At 49.2% G+C, this 19,901-nt stretch overlaps 1 protein-coding gene across 2 annotated transcripts in view; it reads right to left on the reverse strand.

Moving 5' to 3' along the window:
- Positions 1 to 1,048: 1,048 nt before the first annotated feature.
- Positions 1,049 to 19,901, reverse strand: part of epha4l (eph receptor A4, like) — a gene marked incomplete at its 5' end in the record, with an annotated part of 48,451 nt that continues 29,598 nt past the window's right edge. Inside the window, 12 exons of one of the 2 annotated variants that reach the window (XM_079224707.1) lie at positions 1,049 to 1,321; positions 2,284 to 2,442; positions 3,705 to 3,901; positions 4,214 to 4,363; positions 4,459 to 4,668; positions 6,266 to 6,327; positions 9,365 to 9,550; positions 10,403 to 10,516; positions 10,996 to 11,054; positions 12,959 to 13,070; positions 14,040 to 14,199; positions 14,305 to 14,429. In XM_079224707.1, the coding sequence (XP_079080833.1) occupies positions 1,207 to 1,321; positions 2,284 to 2,442; positions 3,705 to 3,901; positions 4,214 to 4,363; positions 4,459 to 4,668; positions 6,266 to 6,327; positions 9,365 to 9,550; positions 10,403 to 10,516; positions 10,996 to 11,054; positions 12,959 to 13,070; positions 14,040 to 14,199; positions 14,305 to 14,429 (1,649 nt within the window). In that variant the 3' untranslated portion in view covers positions 1,049 to 1,206. Of the gene's footprint in view, positions 1,322 to 2,283; positions 2,443 to 3,704; positions 3,902 to 4,213; positions 4,364 to 4,452; positions 4,669 to 6,265; positions 6,328 to 9,364; positions 9,551 to 10,402; positions 10,517 to 10,995; positions 11,055 to 12,958; positions 13,071 to 14,039; positions 14,200 to 14,304; positions 14,430 to 19,901 lie in introns of both variants that reach the window. The other variant, XM_079224708.1, reaches the window with a different exon arrangement.

Below are 19,901 nucleotides of genomic sequence, written 5' to 3' on the forward strand. Positions count from 1 at the left end.
CTAGACATAGCTGATACTTGCACTAACAAAGGGAGGTTTTAACCAGTGAGAAACACATGGGTCCTCACCTTGATGGCGGCGTGACTGTCCCTCCGTGTGTTTGCTTCCCTTCAGAGGCGACGATGCTGATGATTCTGATTCATTCTGCATCCATATTGTCAATCCTTCGGTCCGTAAGTAAAAAACAAAAATCGGCGATACATTCCTTCATTCTCGCGTCCAATTAGGAAAAGCTCAAAAGTCAGCGGGTCCAAACAGCTGTCCATCGGACGCGGTGAGTCGGTGGGTCCTGCAGTGTAGCGATGGGGGGATGAATGGATGGAAGAATCCAAATTGTGTTTATCTGAGGTTTTAGGAGAGCTTCTTTTGGGGAAGACAGGGGAGTGGGACGGCTCCTCTGGAAGATCAAAGACATTCTTAGCAACGTCCTGAGGGCAAAAAAACACAGCGTCCTGGGAGAAAAACAAGGCCAGAACAGAGCAGAAAACAACAAAAAAAAGCTGCTCCGGCTAAGCCCCGCCCCCTTCGGAATCCAACCCTCAACCTCTCCGAGAGTCAGTGTTTACACGCGGCGGCCGGGATCCTCCATTTTGCCAGAGATATCAAACAGATCCGGCTGAGAGCAAGAGAGGGAGGACAATGGCGGCCCCGCGAAGTCCCACAGAAACATATTCATGTACAATAAACACAGTCAAAGGAAATCAAAAAAAAATATCTGCTCCGCGGATTATTCCAGAGTGAAAGTTCCAGAAACGACCCTCTGCCCAGAAGGAGGAGGAGAGGTAAGATCCTCCTCTCTCCTCCCTCGCTTTTCCATCCAGACCATGAAGGCACTCCACATTCGGCCTCTCGGATGCACTTTTCCAGCCGTCCATCCATCTGTCCATAAATGCTGCAGAAAGAAGCGTCCCATTCTCCAAAACAACAACAACAAAAAACAAAAAAGCAGGCAAGGTAACGGTCTGATTTGTAAAAAAAAAGTGCAATTTTTACCACTTTTTTTTTTCCTTCTTCATCAACATCTTTTTAAAATCCAATTTAAAGTGCATGGATGAGGTAAACTACTTCTCCATAGTTTATTTGTCTTTTTTTTTTTTTTGTATATTTGATCTTTTTTTTGTTTTGTTTTTTTTTCCTCAAAAGAAACGAAGTCGCGTCGCTTCCCTTTTTCCCCCTTTTTTGTTTTCTCTCTCGGGTTTAAATCTCTCAGACGGGAACCATTCTGCCTTGCATCTGTTGCATTTGGGACAGCATTCCCTGGACGCTGGTCAGGATCTTGTTCTGGTGCGGCGCCAAGGTGATGCCGATGCGAGCCATGTCCCTGCAGAGGAGGAGAGAGAGCCACAGGCCTTTTAGGACAACGATAACAAACCCGACAAAACATGATGTATTTCACAGCCGTCCGGCGGAAACCGACCGTTTAACCGCTAACACACAACCCAAACCAGTGACGGAGACCAAGAAACATGTAACACATTTTGCAAAGGATGTTCCACATCAGAGTATAATAATAGTTTGGGGGGATACACGTATGTCTCTTGCTGAGAGTTAGATGAGAAGATACCGCTCTCGTATCACTGAACATGAAGCTACAGCTAGCTAGCGCAGAGGTGCTAGCTAGCTGTAGCTTCATGTCCGATGTTGCGCCTCACCCTTTGTAAGACCTCTATTTCATTTTTGTCAAATTTAGAAATGTTGCCGGGCGGATTATTATAAACCAGAGCCAGGCCAGCTGTTTGTCCCCCATGTTTTTTTTTTAATGCTGAGCTAAGCTAACCGGCTGCTGGATGTGGCTTTAAACTCTCAGCCTACAGACACGATCTTCTCATCCAACGCTCATGAATATAAAAATTGTTTCTATTCCTGTGACATTTAAATATGTCCTACTTTCTTCCTAGAGTGAATTATATTGCCTTGTTTGTATTGTTATTGCTTTTATTTGACCATCTAAAGTGCCTTTTGAGTACCTTTTTAGAGCGCTCTACGAATAAAATGTATTATTATTATGAGTGTGCCCTGTGGGACTAATACGATTATCTTATTTTATCTTATTATTCCATTTTTTTTCTAAATCATTATTCAAAAAGTAAAATGTTCTCCCTCAGTGCTGGAATAACTCATTTTAACTATGGAGCCTCATTCTTCAGCGTAGTCTTCTTCAAATAAGAGAACAATTATTTCTACAACCGTAAAGAAAGTTCCCTCGCTATAACCGACTGCCGTGCACCTCCATCTTTACTCTCCCTCCCTCCCTTCCTCCCCCGCTCTCCCCTCCGTACTCACTCCTGTGTCATGTGGACCACGGCCTCCGGCGTGGTGTAGCCGGCGGCGGTGAAGTTGTCGCTGTACCTCTCCATGCCGATGGCCTGCAGCCAGTCCTCCACCGTGCCCACGGCCGAGCAGGCCTCGGGGCTGCCGGGCTCCAGCAGGGTGGTGCTGGGCCTGGAGGGGGGCGGAGGAGAGGAAAGCGGAGCGTTAAAGGTCGTGACCTTGAGGTTCAGTCAGTGTTTGCTTTGCATGATGTGTGCAACGCGACATCGAAAAAGGTAATGATCCACTTTCTGAGTTTGAAAAAAACGCTGATTCCTTACGGGAATTAGCGTCGTTCCATGGCTACGATGCTGTAGCATTAGCCGCGTGTCGCTGTCTCGTGGGTCCTACCGGGAACCGAGCCAAGCCACACACGGGTTCCTACTTGGTGCGACCGGACCATTCGTCCTTATTTTACAGAAAAGAGTTCCTCCCGGCAATCAGCAGAAATGACCTCCATCTTTATTCGCTTCTCTCTCTTTTTTCTTTCTTTCTCCTGCCGAGCGTCTCTGGCGGCCATGAAACATTCACCCGGGGGTTCGAGTCCCGCTCCAGTGACTCTCTCACACTCTAGCCCTGTTTCTCTTTATCTTTGAGGAGAAGTGTGAGAACAGGATGTCAGACTCTTTAATAAGTCATCTCTACGCAGTCGGTGGAAAAGATTATGCATGAGGGGACACACACACACACACACACACAAACACACTACTTTCCCCTTTCCCTCTTGGAACTGTAAAAGCTGCATTTATAGGTTCGAGTTCTGCTAATTACTCCACAAGGATCCACCCCCTCTCTCTCGCGCTCACCGCAGCCGAGTGTACACACACACACACACACACACACACACTCAAAGAATCCCAGCGTCCGAGTCTGTAAACGCACCGTAGGTCCTTCTTAACGCGTTAAGCCGCTCGAGAGTAATGGCGTCGGACCGGCACGGGTCCCGTTTGTTGTTAAACTCGCCGTTAACATCGTAATTCTCTCTCTCCCCCGTTAGAACGCCCACGTTCCTGAGTGTACGGCACCAATAAAGAGCTTGTTTGCAAAGAAATCCATTATCAAGGCTGTTTGCGCTGTTTGGAGGCAGACGGTGGTAGATAATGTTTAATGGAGAATGTAAACACACTGGCGAGAGTGTGTGTGTGTGTGTGTGTGTGCATTGTGCGGTAAATAGGCTGCATCTGTGTGCTTTTTGATGTTTTGAGCTTTAGTTTTGTCGTAGTTCAGTCATGCAAATAATATGTGAAATGCACTTGTATGATGGTGATATTCCTGAATATTGCCACCCAACTATAACACGATAGAACATGACTGTCGTGGTTTCTATTGGCAGTTGTTTTAGGGACTATTTCTTCAGTAAAAAGTAGTTTTCATCCAGTCGCCCCCCGTCTCACCTGGCAGCGGTCTCGCCCCCGGTCCTCTTCAGGGTGTTGGGGTTGCGGATCAGCTTGTCCAGCATGTTGACGATCTGCCCGAACTTGGGCCGGTCGGCCCGCTCCCTCTGCCAGCAGTCCAGCATGAGCTGGTGGAGCGCCACGGGGCAGTCCATGGGCGGGGGCAGCCGGTAGCCCTCATCGATGGCCTTGATCACCTGGACGGGAGATCAATGCCGTCAGTCACTTCGTCTCCGAGATTTAGAAAAAAAAGCCGACTTTATGACATAATGTATTGCATTTTTTGTCACCTTACTCAAGGCACATTTGCTTCATGCACGAATTAAATTATTTATCATCATTAGTGTCACTAGAAGCGTGAATGCATCGTGTAAATGAGGAAAAGGTGGAACACACACTGCTGGTAATGACGGCGATTTGATTACGTAACCGAGTTAAAATGATGAAGTATCTCACGCTCCAATATTCCAACCCTGTATATTATTTATGTTTCTTTCTCCCGGACTTACGTCTTGGTTGCTCATGTCCCAGTACGGCCGCTCGCCGTATGACATCACCTCCCACATGACGACGCCGTAGCTCCACACGTCGCTGGCCGAGGTGAACTTCCTGTAGGCGATGGCCTCCGGGGCCGTCCAGCGGATGGGGATCTTCCCTCCCTGCAATCGGGAAGGCGGGACGATTTTTAATGAAAGCCGACAAGGCGACGCGTGGGAGGACCGGCTGAGTCACACACACACTCTCACACACTCACCCTGGTGGTGTACGCCGCCTCGGGGTCGTCCTCCAGCACCCGGGACATGCCGAAGTCGGACACCTTGCACACCAGGTTGCTGTTGACCAGGATGTTGCGAGCCGCCAGGTCGCGGTGAACGTAGCTCATGTCGGACAGATACTTCATGCCCGACGCGATGCCGCGCAGGATGCCGACCAGCTGGATCACCGTGAAGCGCCCGTCGTTCTTCTGCAGGAACGAGGGAGAGAAACATGTTTAAACACAGAGTCTCTTAGCATTTCACCGGCATTTACAATTTAACTGCAAATATTTCACATTCGCCCCTTGGGCAAAATGATTTTTCTGTCACGGTGTTCAGTCATACATGAGCAAATGATGTCTCAGTGGTAATAAATGGTTTATAACACATATAAGACACTGTGATGTCGCTGTAAGGAAATAGAGGCTACATTCATACACTTATATTAGACTGTTCTTTTGTTCTCCAATAGTTATCGCTCATCTTCCTTGAAAATATATATACCGTAAAAGTCGGGTTATACGCCGCTACTACTTCTGGTCAGTGTCCCGCTGTAGCAAGCTAGTAGCAGCGCTAGCTAGTGCTGCTACTAGCTCCCCGCTCCTCCTGCTAGCTCCCCTCTCCTAGTGCTAGCTCCCCGCTCCTGCTACTAGCTCCCCGCTCCTACTGCTAGCTCCCCGCTCCTGCTACTAGCTGTCCGCTCCTACTGCTAGCTCCCCGCTTCTGCTGCTAGCTCCCCGCTCCTGCTACAAGCTCCCCGCTCCTGCTACTAGCTCCCCGCTCCTGCTACTAGCTGTCCGCTCCTACTGCTAGCTCCCCGCTTCTGCTGCTAGCTCCCCGCTCCTGCTACAAGCTCCCCGCTCCTGCTACTAGCTCCCCGCTCCTGCTGCTAGCTCCCCGCTCCTGCTACAAGCTCCCCGCTCCTGCTACAAGCTCCCCGCTCCTGCTGCTAGCTCCCCGCTCCTGCTACAAGCTCCCTGCTCCTGCTGCAAGCTCCCCGCTCCTACTGCTAGCTCCCCGCTCCTACTGCTAGCTCCCCGCTCCTGCTGCAAGCTCCCCGCTCCTACTGCTAGCTCCCCGCTCCTACTGCTAGCTCCCTGCTCCTACTGCTAGCTCCCCGCTCCTGCTGCAAGCTCCCCGCTCCTACTGCTAGCTCCCCGCTGCTGCTGCTGCTGCTACTGTCCGAGTCCCCTCTGCCCAAGTTGGGTGTAGAGCCGGGGCTGGTCCCTACCTTTGGTGGTTGTCGGGAGCTAGCGGAGAGCTAGTGGAAGTTAGCGCGGATGGGGATAATGTTAGCAAATGGGGACAATGACCGAAGGTAGTAGCGGCGTATAACCCGACTTTTACGGTATATATTGACTGTTTATAGACATATATATGGGATATAATTCATATTATAATGTAGCTGTAAGCAAATGGAGCCGAACAATTGGGGAAATTCTGGATATTCCGATGGTTTAAAAATGTCTGTGTCCCTATTTATACTTGTATAACCTATTGCGCAACAAGTTGTTATTCGTGCACAATTATTTATGCCAACTGCTGAGTGTATTTTGTATCTTCACTGGATGAAGTATCATCTAGAACCCAGAGTTTAGTCAAACCTGCGGCAGCCATCTTCATCGGGAAGAAAGAAAGAACGGTAAGTCGATCAAGGAGGGGATAAAGATTAGGGGCGAATGTTTGTGAACGAACGCTTGTTCGTTGTGGGGCGACATGACAGAGATAAGATGGGATCGGCACGCTACGCTCGAATCGCATGCTCACACACACACACACGTGTGCAGACAGTAACGCATGACTGACCCTCAGGAATGCATCCAGCGATCCGTTTTCCATGTACTCTGTGATAATCATCACTGGCTTACCTAGAGAGAGAGAGAGAGAGAGAGAGAGGCAGATGATTATGGAGGTAAACGATGCACATCACAACCCGACGCAGCGGGTTCTCGAGGGAATGTGAGAGTGTGAGTGGTGTGTGTGTGAGTGTGTGTTAGGCCATCCATCTTTATCCCGTAGTGATTTAATTAGCTCAGCGGTACGGTCGCCCTGACGTCCCACTTACTTTCCTCGTGCACATGCTAAGACATCTCACACACACACACACACACACACACACACATACGCACACAGCATCTTGTGTTTATGCAAATATGACTTGACGTTGGTCGCATTATCCAGAGTCTCATCACCCAGAATCCCTCTGACTCGCTATTTATGTCACTCACTGTCCCTTTGCCCTCTTTCTCTCCTCTGCCAACTTTGTCCACGCATCTGTCACTCTCCCGCTAGCTCCTCTCCGTCTCTCTCTCTCTTCACCTCCTCCCCCATCTGGCCTTTTTCACCTCATCCCGCTGTCCTCCCCTCTCTCCGCCTCTCTCTCGGGGAAGCGTCTGCGTCTTTATCTGAGCATGGGCAGGCGGCGAAGGAGGGAGGGAGGGAGGACATTCCCTGGTGGGTCTCTGTCTGTCTTTGTCTCTTAGGATGGGGGGGTGGTAGCGACCATGAGGGGAGAGGAGAGGGAGAAAAGGAAAGGAAGGGATGCTTGTTTTTGTCCCAAAATGGTGCCTAACCAGCCATGGCAACAACACATGCTGCAACAGTGCTGCTGTGAGTTCCTTCCCAGAGCAGCAAAAACCCACTTCACAGTTAAGGTGGACTTAAAAAGCACAGAAAAGCGCTGACATCGCCCGAATGCTTGGCGCCGGGTGGGGAGGAGAACCGTGTGCAAAAAAAAGCTCCAGCAGAATGTCCGAAAAAGCCGACAGAGGGCTGAGAGATCTCGAAGGTGAAGTTCCCGCTCGCCAACGCCAAGAGGCCGTCAGTCACCCGGCTCTCCCCGCCGCGTGATTGGCACTCCATTAATTGCGGGGTCGCTGCGGTGACAACCCCCTCCCCCCCCCCCAAAAAAAAGAGGAAGTGGAGTTAAAGTTGGGTGAGAGCGGGAGTAGAGGGGGGGGGGTTCTTTGTCAGCCATCTTTGTTCCCTTTGTTGCTCGCCTCTGCCCCCGGGGGCCGCCCGGTGATTGACAGCTCCCCAATAAAGTCTGAGGAGCGTCTGACCTGCGACCTTAAACTCTCGCCTTCCCAGCCCCGCCCTCGTCCCCCTTCCCCCCCCATTTGCATGCTAATTCCTTGTTTACGGAATACGCCCCGCCGGCTTTGGCAATGAACTCTGGGCCATGTGGGCCGATTATCACCTGCCAACACATCAGGGGAAGAGGGGAGGGGCAAAGCCGTGGAACAAAGATCTGGCTTTTTAGACGCAGACCTCTCTTCTTATTTATTTTCTTTTTTATAAGCACGCTCTTCGTTTTATGTAAATCAGCTGTTCAACATGAGCTGGATTTTAATGACAGAAACTTTAAATCCACACTGGCTTCAAGATGGTGGACTGCAGCCAGCAGTGTTCTCTGTGAGGGATTTTTTCTTCTTCTTTTTTTTGCACATTTATGTATTTCGGTGTCTATTTGGATCCCCTCCATAATTAATGAGGCTTAATTGTCTCCGTTGGACATGCCAGCAAACTGAGGCCAGATTGACAATTCCTTTTAACGTGATTTGTAATGGAGAGAGAAGGGGGGGGGGGGGTGCAATTCAAATAATGGATTTTTAATAGATCCCACTGACACACTGAAGTGTAAAAAAGGGGATAATTTGCCCAAAAACTTTTCGTCAAATTCTTTTTTTCCTCTTTTCTCGGCCTCCGGTCTCCGTCTCCGCCAACCTTCCCGTCTCCTTCCCGCCGCATTTCTATTTGCACCTTCCCCGTCCGCTGCTTGTCTCCGGTTTCTTTCTTTTCCCCTCCTTCCTCCTGTCCATCTGTCCGCCCTTTTTGTTCTCCCCCCTCTCTCCGTCTTCCTCACTCGAGGTCTTCGAGGTCGCCTCCTCCTCTCCTGGTGTTATAGGTGATAAGCAATTCTGCCCGTGCTGCTGTTCACTTTCAGCTCAGGCTGGGCTGAAAGTGTGCATGCGTGCATTGTTCAGTGTGTGTGTGTGTGTGTGTGTGTGTGTGCAGAACAGTGGGAGAGACGGCGTTATCTAGCCCAGATAGGGCCGGGCTGTTGTTGTGTCACGACGCATTAAGGCACTTCATCCATCTAAACCCCGAGAGCCGAGCACCGGCGCGTCAGCTATGGTAACACTCACGCACACATGCGCGCAATCAAAGGTGCACAGACTCCGGCATGTGCAGACAAGACCTTCAAACACACACACACACACATATATATGTGCACAGAAAGCACGGGGGAAGGTGTTGAAGGGGTGGAGAGCGCCCGGGGCGGGAGGGAGGGGGAGCTGGCCGGTGTTCTGTGGCCGTGCAGCAGCAGATAGAGGAGGGATAGGGTATCGCTCCCTAACCCCAAACACATTTACAGCTGACATCATGATTAATGAGCCTGGTGCCGCGCTACAGGGCTTGTTCCTGGACCCATTAGACCCCCCCCCCCCCTCCCAAACTGCCCAGCTACCTCAACTCCACCTCCCTTTTTTCCCACCGATGCTCCCCCTTCCATCTGGACGAGCCCCACCTGGGGATACCCCGGATGGGGCGTGTGTCTCACTCAGGTCTTCAGGTCGGGGCATTAAGGCGCCACACAAACACACACACACAAACACACACACACCTCTCGGTTGGTAAAGATTGGTTTGTCCCAACGCTCGCCCTCTTCCAAAGTCACCCAAATCCTCAGACGTACTTAGTCGTGATTTATCGTCGCGTTTATTTGAAAGGGAGAAATGAATGTCCCGCCTGTGTCATTAGAATATAAAAGTCATCGCATATGTGTGTGTGTGTGTGTGTGTGTGTAAATGTTATCGTTGCAATTTTCCCCATTCTCCGAAATAGCTCACCTTTTTCTTTCTCAAACAGGGAAAGAATTATGCGGCAAAAAGTATGACGTACATTTGGTGACCACGCCCTCCAGGTGGATGATGTTGGGGTGGTCGAACTGGCCCATGATGCTGGCCTCGGACAGGAAGTCCCGCCTCTGCTTGTCGGTGTAGCCGGCCTTCAGCGTCTTGATGGCCACGCAGATCTCCCTCTTGCCCGGCATCTTCAGGCGGCCGCTGCACACCTCGCCGAACTCGCCTGGGAAAAAAACACACCAGAAAGGGGTTTGAACATGTGCACCAAGAACGAGTAAATGAAGTTAATCACATCGAGGAGGGAGCGTGTGTGTGTCTGTGTGTGTGTGTGTGTGTGTACCGTAAAAGTCGGGTTACAAGCCGCTACTACCTTCGGTCAGTGTCCCCTTTAGCTCCCCGCTGTAGCTAGCTAGTGCTCCTGCAAGCGCTCCGCTAGTTCCCCGATAACCTCCGCTAGCGCTCCACTAGCGCTCCGCTAGCTCCCCAACAACCAAAGAAGGTAGCGGGACACCCGACTTGGGCAGAGGGGACGCGGGCAGTAGCAGCAGCAGCTTGGAGCTAGCAGCAGCAGCGCTAGCAGAAGCTGCTGCTAGCTAGCGCTGCTCCTAGCTTGCTACAGCGGGGACACTGACCGGAGGAGCGGCTTGTAACCCAACTTTTACGGTAAGTGTAACCCTCACCCACTGGAGCAGAGAGAGAGATAGAGAGAGGTAATGGGTATTGATTCTTCCTCTTTATGATTGTGTCATTGGATGACTTTTCTCTGGCCACAGACAACATATTTAAGCCTCCTCTGATTTTTTTATTTACTTTTATTTTATGTTACTCAATGACCTCTCTCCCGTGTCATCGTCTGAGGACATAATGTTTTTTTTATTCGAGAATAATACGCCCGGGCTACAGGATATTTGCATGCAAACGACTACCACCTTGCACTATTATGCCATTAGGCGGATGCTTTTATCCAAAGTGTGTCACCGCAAAAGGTGCATTTATAGTAATTGATGAAAAATGGCGTATAAATGGCTGACATAACTGGATTCACACAGAAAACTAAACACCCGCAGCCCCTCACCGATGCCGATGACTTTCTCGATCTTGATGCAGGAGGCGTCGATCTCTTTGGCGAACTCGCGGACGGCTTGGTTGGGGTCCTCGTAGGTGAAGGGGTCAACGTATATCCTCACTCCTGGGGGGGAGAGAGAAAAGGAAGGAAGCACAAAAAAAAAAGTGAAAAAAGTGAAGGTTAATTTATTCCTGCAAGTATACGCTCCATCTGTTCTTTATTTCCATCACGCTGCAGGCTACTCCTCCTCCTCCTCCTCCTCCTCCTCCACCTCGCTCCACGCTCTGACTCCACTGCTTTTCATGCCATCGTGACTGACTCCAATGAAGATGGAGCTCATTAACTTCATTTTTTTGGGAGGGGAAGGGTGGGGGACGAAAACAACAACGCTGATGACTTGATAATGAGGTGTTTGGAGCATGTTCGGATGCAAGTACATTAACTTCAAAATAGTTTGCTCCTCACCCTCCCTCTCTCACTTCATGGGCTTTCATTTGCGGTTGAGGGCGCATGCACACACACGAACACACACACACACACCTGCCAGCGTTAATGTTTTTTCAATTACCGAGTGTGTGGGTGGGGTGTTAACCGCCGGTTACCTTGATGCAAGTGCTTCTCTTCGTCGGAGTCCTGCTTGGCCTTGCTGTACTTACTCCTTCTGGGGGCAAAGACAAGCGCAAGTGTCATCATAGATGTAGGGGGAGGAATGTGTGTAACATAAAAACAAGAATACATAAAGACAAAGTACTTAAAAACAACAGATTATAATAATAATAAAGGACCACAAGTGGCATTTTAGTGAACCCTAATTAAAACTCAAAGTGAGAACCCACTCGATCGTCGGGTTTAATTACTGTTCAGACATTAAAACTCTTGTTTTGATATTAGCTATTCATTAAAGGGAGCTCATTACAGAGACACAAACTGCTCTTGAATGCGAACCCGACGTGATTTTTAGTTGTGGCACTTAATAATTGCACTTATTTAAAGGGAATTAAAGCTTGAAAAGAACAGTTCACATTGTTTTGGGGGGTAACGTGCTTATTAGCGGCATTGCTAGGTGTTAGGGAGGGTTAGCTTAGCTTATCTTAAGACAGGAAACAGCAAGGATGGCCCCTGTCCTTCTACAAGCGCGTAAAAATCTGTTTAATTTTATATTTTTTCTACCACCCAAAATGTTGAACTATTCTTTTAAAGGTGACACATGTGATTCTACAAGCCAATAAGATTTGTCACATGCCGGGTCATCCGAGTAGCTTGAGAACTACTTTTGCAAAAGTGCGCCATATTTTTTTGGGAGGGATGCCTTAAAGAGACAGGCACTAAAACAGAGTGTTTCAGAAAAAAACGGTGAATATAAGTACATTCAGACAGACATTATGAGAAAAAAAGACGTTTTTTTTACATTAAAGCATGTAAACATATCCTGTATGATCCTGAGAATGCACATGACTTGTCCCCTTTAAGAAGAAATAACATTACACTGAAGGTTCCTGAAGGGCACTGAGCTTATAGCAGCAAATCAATCCGAGTAGAGATGCACTTAAATCCCTCCCGATTCCCCTCCGGCATCCTGACACCTGTGCTGATATTGATGTGCCGGGGTCAGTGGCGGAAATGACCAGATGTGCGAGACATTGTCGGTCCTCCGTGGTTGTGTAATGACGGTAAACGGGCGGCGTGATTACGGTCCCGCCCCACAATCACGGGCCGGCCGCGGCAGCACAATGACAGCGGCCGTCACATGCATATGAAAAAGGGCTGAGACAAACCACCTGCTTGGCCGGGGAGAGAGGCAATCACATGGAGGGGAGAGAGGACACACACACACACACATAAACACACACACACACACAATCAACACCCCCCTTCACTCCCCATCATTCTCAACACCAATACACACATGCAAACGATGATTTGCTTTCCATATGAAGAGGCACACTCACACATAAAGGGATCAACGAATACCCATAAAAAGGGACACACACACATGCACACACACAGGGGGAGTGTGGTTAACACCCTGAGGTGAGGCAGACCCATCTGCATGTAATCCCATCTGTGTGACGGTGCTTTGTCCTGCTCGCTGGTTAACACCCTGAGATTGGGTCACTGCAAATCCACCTGATGCCTCTCTGCCTGTATTCTATCCCCTACTTTTCATTGCCCGCTTATCTCATCTTTTCTCTCTCTCTCTCTCTCTCTCCACAGTGGGAGAAAATAACTAGCGGTCGGGATTACAGCCCCTCGCTGAGAGATAGAGGGATGGATGCGGAGGACAAGGAGCGAAGGGGTCGCTGATTGCATCTCTTCAGCTGTCGGGAGCTGTCAATCACGTCTCCGGTGTGGCGAGTCATCACTCTTCCGACGTGAGCGGGTCGCACTGGCTGTCTGGTTTGGTGTGTGTGTGTGTGTGTGTGTGTGGTTCCGAGTGACGTCCATCTTGTCTCTGACAGCTACTTTTCCCCCCCCCCCCCCGGCGCTTTAAGTAAGACGTCCCTCGTCCGGGAGGAGAGAGGGACGGACAGGAAGCAGAAAGGGACACAGACGGGCGACGCTCACCTTCGGCTGATGACGAAGGCGCTGATGAGGATGATGAGGAGGACCACGCTGCCCACCACCGACACCAGCAGCACCGTGGAGTTGGCCCCGTCGCCGATGATGGGAGCTGGAACTGAGGAAAAAGGGAGGGAAGATGGGAGGACAATAAAGGAGGGAGGGAGGGAGAGAAAGGGAGGACGGTTGGACAGAGACAAAGAGCAAAGTCAATATCACTGCGCTCAACCGAGCCGCCGCACATGAAAGAGCCCGTTTACTGTGTTTGTCATTGACCCCCTCTCCCCCCCCTCCTCACACCTCCTCCCTGTGCTCCCCTTCCTCTTCCCCTTGAGACAATGGCGGCCCATTAGGCTGTGTGCTTGACCGTGTCATTATCATGCGCGGCCGTCCCCATCTGCATTACAAAGGGGACACCTGGACTTACAGTGCATCCCCGTAAAAAACCCTCTATACGTCATAAAAGACGTAAACACCGATTGTTGTCAGTAGAATTTGCACGGAAATGTGTCCCCGAAAATATAAATAATCTTGTTTTTTATGAATGCTTGCACTCCCCTGTGGCATATTGCATTTAGCTTGTCTAATAAAGTCGAATCTCAACACCCAATATTGTCCAAGAAACACTGCAACGACCGGCTAATAAATGAAGCTAAAGCTAGCTAGGACAGCTAGCTTTAGCATCAAACGTGGGGTCCAATTAAGGCATTTAGGAAACTCATAGTTAGCTTAGCCAAAACAACTGGAAACAGGGGAAACAACTAGCCTTGCAAACAATGAACACTCTTTATTTTTGCTTTAAAATGCTAACATTTAACATCTAAAGTGAAGCAAAAGGTGGATATTAGCAGTTTCCACCTAAAACCGCCAGCAACGGTATCATTCTTCCAAAACTCAACCCCTGGCTCGCTCATCCGCCGAGACTCACTGAAACTTGAATAATGAAGGCTGCTGGAGTTGGCCATTTATCTTTTATAGACGGCAGCTATTTTGATTAACGGCTCAATAATGAAAGAGACAAACTCGTAAAAAAAAGAAGACGCCGTCGCTGCAGGGTCCTGTAGAAACGGGGCGTGCCTGAACTCACCGGAGTTGGTCATGAACTCAAACGGGCCGCTGAATTCCCCGTAGCCGGCCGCCGTGCGCGCCCGCACGTGGAACACGTAGGAGGTGAGCGGCGTGAGGCCCTTGATGTCGGTGTTCCTCGACGTGGTCTTTATGATTCTGTAGCTTCTTTCGTTTTGGTCCTGAGAAGAAGAAACAAAGTCAGACGAGGATTTTTTTCTTTCTCGGAGGCTATTTTGGAGATTCTCTCATCGGCAGGAAACTACATCTCCCAGAGGACCCCTCACCTTCTCATAGTACTTGACCTCGTACTCCAGGATGACCCCGTTGGCGCGATCCGGCGGCTGCCAGGCCAGCAAGATGGTGTGTCTCGTGATATCCTTCGCCTGGATGGAAGTCACCGGAGAGGGAGCTGGAGGGAGACGAGAGAGAAAAAGCAAATTTCAGCCCACGTCTTTCCAACAGTCGTGTTGTTTCAGCCTCGGAGACACCGAGTCTGTTTTATGTCGCTCTCCCAAAATAAATCCACCGCTTTTAGTTTTTGCTCCTGCTAAGAAAGCCAAATAGTGAGACAGGCAATCACTTCCACTTGTCTTTTAAATTTGGCTTCCATTCAAACATGGGAGGCGTTACGGAGCTGTGAGAGCGTGTGGCGACGCTCTACTTCGGGACTAATGAGCTGGCGTCGATAAAAGTGATCCAATTTCCATCTCGGACACTTTTCTTACAAGCTAGAAAAAAAATGTCCAACACTGGTCACCCTGGGAAAACATTGCGGCGCTACAAAGTCCACCTCAAAATGAGCTCAACGCCTTTGCGTTTCTGTTTTTCTTTATTTTTTTTGTTTGTCTTGGTGAGAGCAAATCAATTGGTTTTCATTAAAGCGCCGGTGAGCGATCTTATCTGGAGCCGCAGCTGATAATGAGGCCCGTTTTTCATCAGACGCCTTTTAACATGTGAAGGTTAAAGCACAGATAATGGCTCACGCTCGGCCCCTCCCCCCGCCCCCTCCACGCAACAAATCAAACCTCTATCTCCGGGGAGTGTGACAACACTAAAATTGGGTCGTGCACACTGCTGGCGCTCGGTATCTACGGGCGTGGGCGCGAGATGGCGTCGTAAACGGAGAAACGCTCGGCACAGAGACACGTGGAACAATGGGTTACACGGATGAACACACAACTCAGGTGTGAAAAGACCTCGGACACACACACACACACACACACACATATTTCCAGCAGTTTGCGGGTTCTTGCATCGCAGTTCTTGTAGGAGCTCTCTTAACAGCAAGCATCCTCAATCAAGGGTCAAGTCCTAAAACAAGTCATAATGGACTCTTCACCATTGTGTTGACTATTGCAAAGTTGCTGTACGCCAATAAAATTATCTTTGGTATAATTTTTATTCTCGTAGCGGTATCTTCATCGTTGGATGATGTCCAATAACGATAGTTCAAGCAAAGAGGTTGACTTGCTGGGTATCAATAGTTAAGTTAGCATTAGCTGATTCAGGAATTGAAATTAAATTAATTGATTCATTGCACGCTTTTTAAATAAATAACATTTGTATTTTCCAAGTCCATGGGCTCAAGTCCAAGAGATTATTGAAGTCGAGTCTCAAGTCATGCAATCTGTGACCAATTATGTGACCCTCAGTCCACTCCTCTGCCCTCCATACACAAACAACCTCAGGCATCTATCCTCCAAAGAGCCAGAACAAACGTAAAACTAAAGATAATAATTTAGAATAAAAACATTCCCACTGCTCTTCGCTTCCCAAGGAGTGGATCTTTGACCCCTGGTCCTCCGATACTGTAACCAAACTCGTTCCGGACCATCTGCCTTTTAAAAAATTACAGCGGGATGATTAATGAGGGGTCCGCTGTCCACCGATTATGATTGGATCATCTATGACATTATAGACATTCTCATCACTTTGGACCAGGGGCTCCAGGGAGCCTAGCCTGCGAGCTAACGCTAACAAACCCCTGCTTTTAGAAGGGGATTGAGTTCAAACGGGCCTGGAATCCAAGCGCCGGTCCCCGGATTGAATGTCAGGCTGTGTGGGCGACTGGAGGGGGGTTGTAACCAGTAGGGGGTTGAGATGGAGATGGAGATGGAGCGGGATGGGATTGCAGACGTCTCTCGGTAAATAGATTAACCCGAGGTTGTGTAATCCTGTTGGCCTAAAGTGTTGCGTCTCAGTTAAACAATTAGATGACGGCCGTTCGCAGCCCTCCAATCAATCTTACCCGGCAGCCAGAGCCAATTTGAAGGCCCTCCTGGGGCCGGCCGGGGGATGCTCCGGCCCAGAAAGAAAACCCCCGAGGGGTTGAAACCCCCCACCCAAAAGGCAATCCACACATCCATCTTCCCGCCAAAGATGACAGATATGGCGATCTAATCGCATTCGCCTCCTCCTGTTGCATTTATTTTATTATTTTTCTTCCCTCCTCGACTAATGCGAGGATAAAGATGAGTGATTTTCTGAGTGGTCCCTTCTGAGGTTCCTCCACTGCGAGGTAAAACGCAGACGCAGGATGGGCGATCCATCAAGGCCAAGTTTTCCCAAGATGGGTCAGTCAGAGAAATGCCTAAAAGGCAAACTGACCACGGGGAGACGTCGAATAATGGGAACAACCAACCGTTCAGGTTTGAACCAAGACCAAACCTGAACGGTCTTATCCTGAATAGAGGAACGCTTTCACCCGAGGATGAGATTTGGGCAGACCAATGTTCGACGAGCACCTCTGTAAAATGAATTTAAATACGTGGGCCAGATCTGTAATTTCTTACTGCCTCCTGAACGTGTGGGCAAAAAAAAAAAAAAAAAACGTTGGTGGAATAATAAGTGTGAGACGCAATGAATATTCAGATCTCATTTCAGAAATGTGTGCTCCTGGAAAAAGAAAAGAACCCTTTTTCACAGCCTACACACACACACACACACACACACACACACAAAGGACCTCATTACACAAACGGAAAGATAAACTCACATGGAAACACATTCACCTCGTCCCATTATCTCACACAGACAGCATCACAACCTCCATCACGCCCCTCTGCGTACAGTATAATGAGTAAAAACCTGGCGGAGGCACATAAGAGTTCTGGGTTTGGTTTGATTTGATGGAGAGAAAAAAACATGGTGGAGGTTGTGTGTCAGTTTTAGTTTGTTGGTCTCTTCTGGTTTGTCTTCGCCGGCGCGTTCGGCACAAAGTATTTGTGTTGCGAGGAGCAGCTGCGGTCGCGGAGAGCAGTTGCGCGAATATGCGGTCGATTACAGTTTCGACATGAGAAGAGACGTGGGGGCCCCCGGGTGTGGGGGGTGCACATGTGGTTGCCAGATTTGGAGCCTGGTTGCCAGATTGGAGTCTCCGCTGGATTTTTTTTGTTGCCGTGGAGGGAGCCATTTTTCAGGGTGTCTAGAAAATGTACAATTCCCCCCCACACCCCCTACCCTTCCCCTCCATTAAGCCTGCTTCCATCTCCCCGAACACATTTCCACATGTACGTCTGTCCGATTGGCCGGAGGACATGGAAACTCACACACATGTGCGCAGACGGACGTGGCCACACACGCGCTCTCTCATGCACTAATTCACTTTTAGTCACCTAAGCCTGCCAAGTATTTTGTATCGAGACATAAACACCTCTCTCTTTCTCTTTCTCACACATACACACAAGTGCTTGATCCCATAAAACGAAGGGAAAAACATCCATTTGCAGCCAGAGGTCAACTCAAAGCCTGGACATCCCACCTCTCTCTCTCTCTCCGGGTGAAAGGGTTACACCCCGGCTGATTTACGACGGCAGGATTGTTCATGGCTAGACGCGGAATCTGACCTCTCCGTAAACACACACACGCATGCCCGGTCACGGCCGCATGCAATCAGCAAACGCTCATGTCTTCATTATTTTTTGTGCGTCTCCCAGCTTATTTCTCGCCGTCATCCGTTTTCCTCTCACGCAGAGATACATAATACCACACAGCACATCCAAATACTCCAACCTGCCTTCCTCACTTCTTCCCCTCTCTCTCCAGCCGAAATCTGAACTTTTATGGAAAGACGGTGGCAGGGGGGGGGTGGGGGGGTGTCTTTTCCACGGCACTTATAAATCCTAATAAAGCTATCATAATAAATGTGTAATCCGCGGTGTCTGGGTGACGGGAGGCGATACAGAGAGAGGGACAGCCGCAGATGACTGGCTGGATTACCAGCGGCTGAAACCGGAGCTGCCAAAGCCCCTACCGAGCATTAGCAGGGAGAAATCCAATCAGTCTGGAGCTATTCTCTTTAACACGCACACAAACACACACACACACACACACGCGCACACACACAAATTAGAGGAGACACGGACACCCGGAGACACATAGAGGACATTGTTTGAGAGGCAAATGTAGAGCATTTCCATCCACGGGCGCGCAAACATTCCGGGTAACGCATTTTCTCACTTTTAGCCAAGCGTGCAGTCGCTTTCGACACACACACACACACACACACACACACAAATTAGAGGAGACACGGACACCCGGAGACACATAGAGGACATTGTTTGAGAGGCAAATGTAGAGCATTTCCATCCACGGGCGCGCAAACATTCCGGGTAACGCATTTTCTCACTTTTAGCCAAGCGTGCAGTCGCTTTCGACACACACACACACACACACACACACACACACAAATTAGAGGAGACACGGACACCCGGAGACACATAGAGGACATTGTTTGAGAGGCAAATGTAGAGCATTTCCATCCACGGGCGCGCAAACATTCCGGGTAACGCATTTTCTCACTTTTAGCCAAGCGTGCAGTCGCTTTTGACACAAAAACACACACACACACACACACACACACAAATTAGAGGAGACACGGACACCCGGAGACACATAGAGGACATTGTTTGAGAGGCAAATGTAGAGCATTTCCATCCACGGGCGTGCAAACATTCCGGGTAACGCATTTTCTCACTTTTAGCCAAGCGTGTAGTCGCTTTCGAGTGTGTGTGTGTGTGTGTGTGTGTGTGTTACGATGTCTTTGTTTGAATCCATGTGTGCACTTTCGGGGGGGTCTTTACGTAAACCCATCTCCCTGACCCCGGCTGATAAATCAAGCCACTGTGGTCCTTACATTGCCCCATTCAAGGTATTCACTTTCTCTTCTTCCCAGGGATGGAAATTAGTGATAAAAAAAAAAAGAGGGCACTTTGCTCGCCACCCAAGAGCAGAGCAGTAAAGAAGACCCCGGCAATGATCGGCCATGAGAGGAGGAAGAGAAAGGGCCGGGGTCGTAAAACACATTTGCACAACAACCGGTTGCAAAATGGCTAAATGACAAAACAACGGGAGGCTTTGAACCCGCCCAAAGACTAGAGGGCTCTTCTGCAGCTCTGGAGTGTGTGTGTTCTACTAGATTAATTACACACACACACACACACACAATCCAGCAACATTTGTAATGAAGCCTCCACAGATCAATACAACTCATCTAATTCATTAGCTTGAAAGCTAAATATAGCTCACCCCCCCCCCATCGTCAGACTCGGCTTCTCGTGCCTAATTATGCAAACGTGAAATCCTGCAGAAAAAATCATCTCCCGCTGCAGATAATCCATCAACCTCCTCAAGCATCATGCAGCCTGAACCCAAATTATTAACAGTTTTAATAACCGCGTTTTAAAGAACAACAAAAAAAGAACGTTTTGTCAAGCGCTCAGTGTAACGAAACTGTGCATCAAATGTGAGACAGACACACACTCTTTCCTTTGTCGGAAACTTGGCTGTTTCACGCACAACAGTTATACGAATGTAGCGTCGAGACACAGAGCCAAAATCCATAAATTATGCATGAGAAACTCATCTGAATCCACCATGTTCA

This window comes from Taurulus bubalis (genome assembly GCF_910589615.1).
Source record: "Taurulus bubalis genome assembly, chromosome: 10".
In the NCBI taxonomy this organism is placed as follows: Eukaryota; Metazoa; Chordata; class Actinopteri; order Perciformes; family Cottidae; genus Taurulus; species Taurulus bubalis.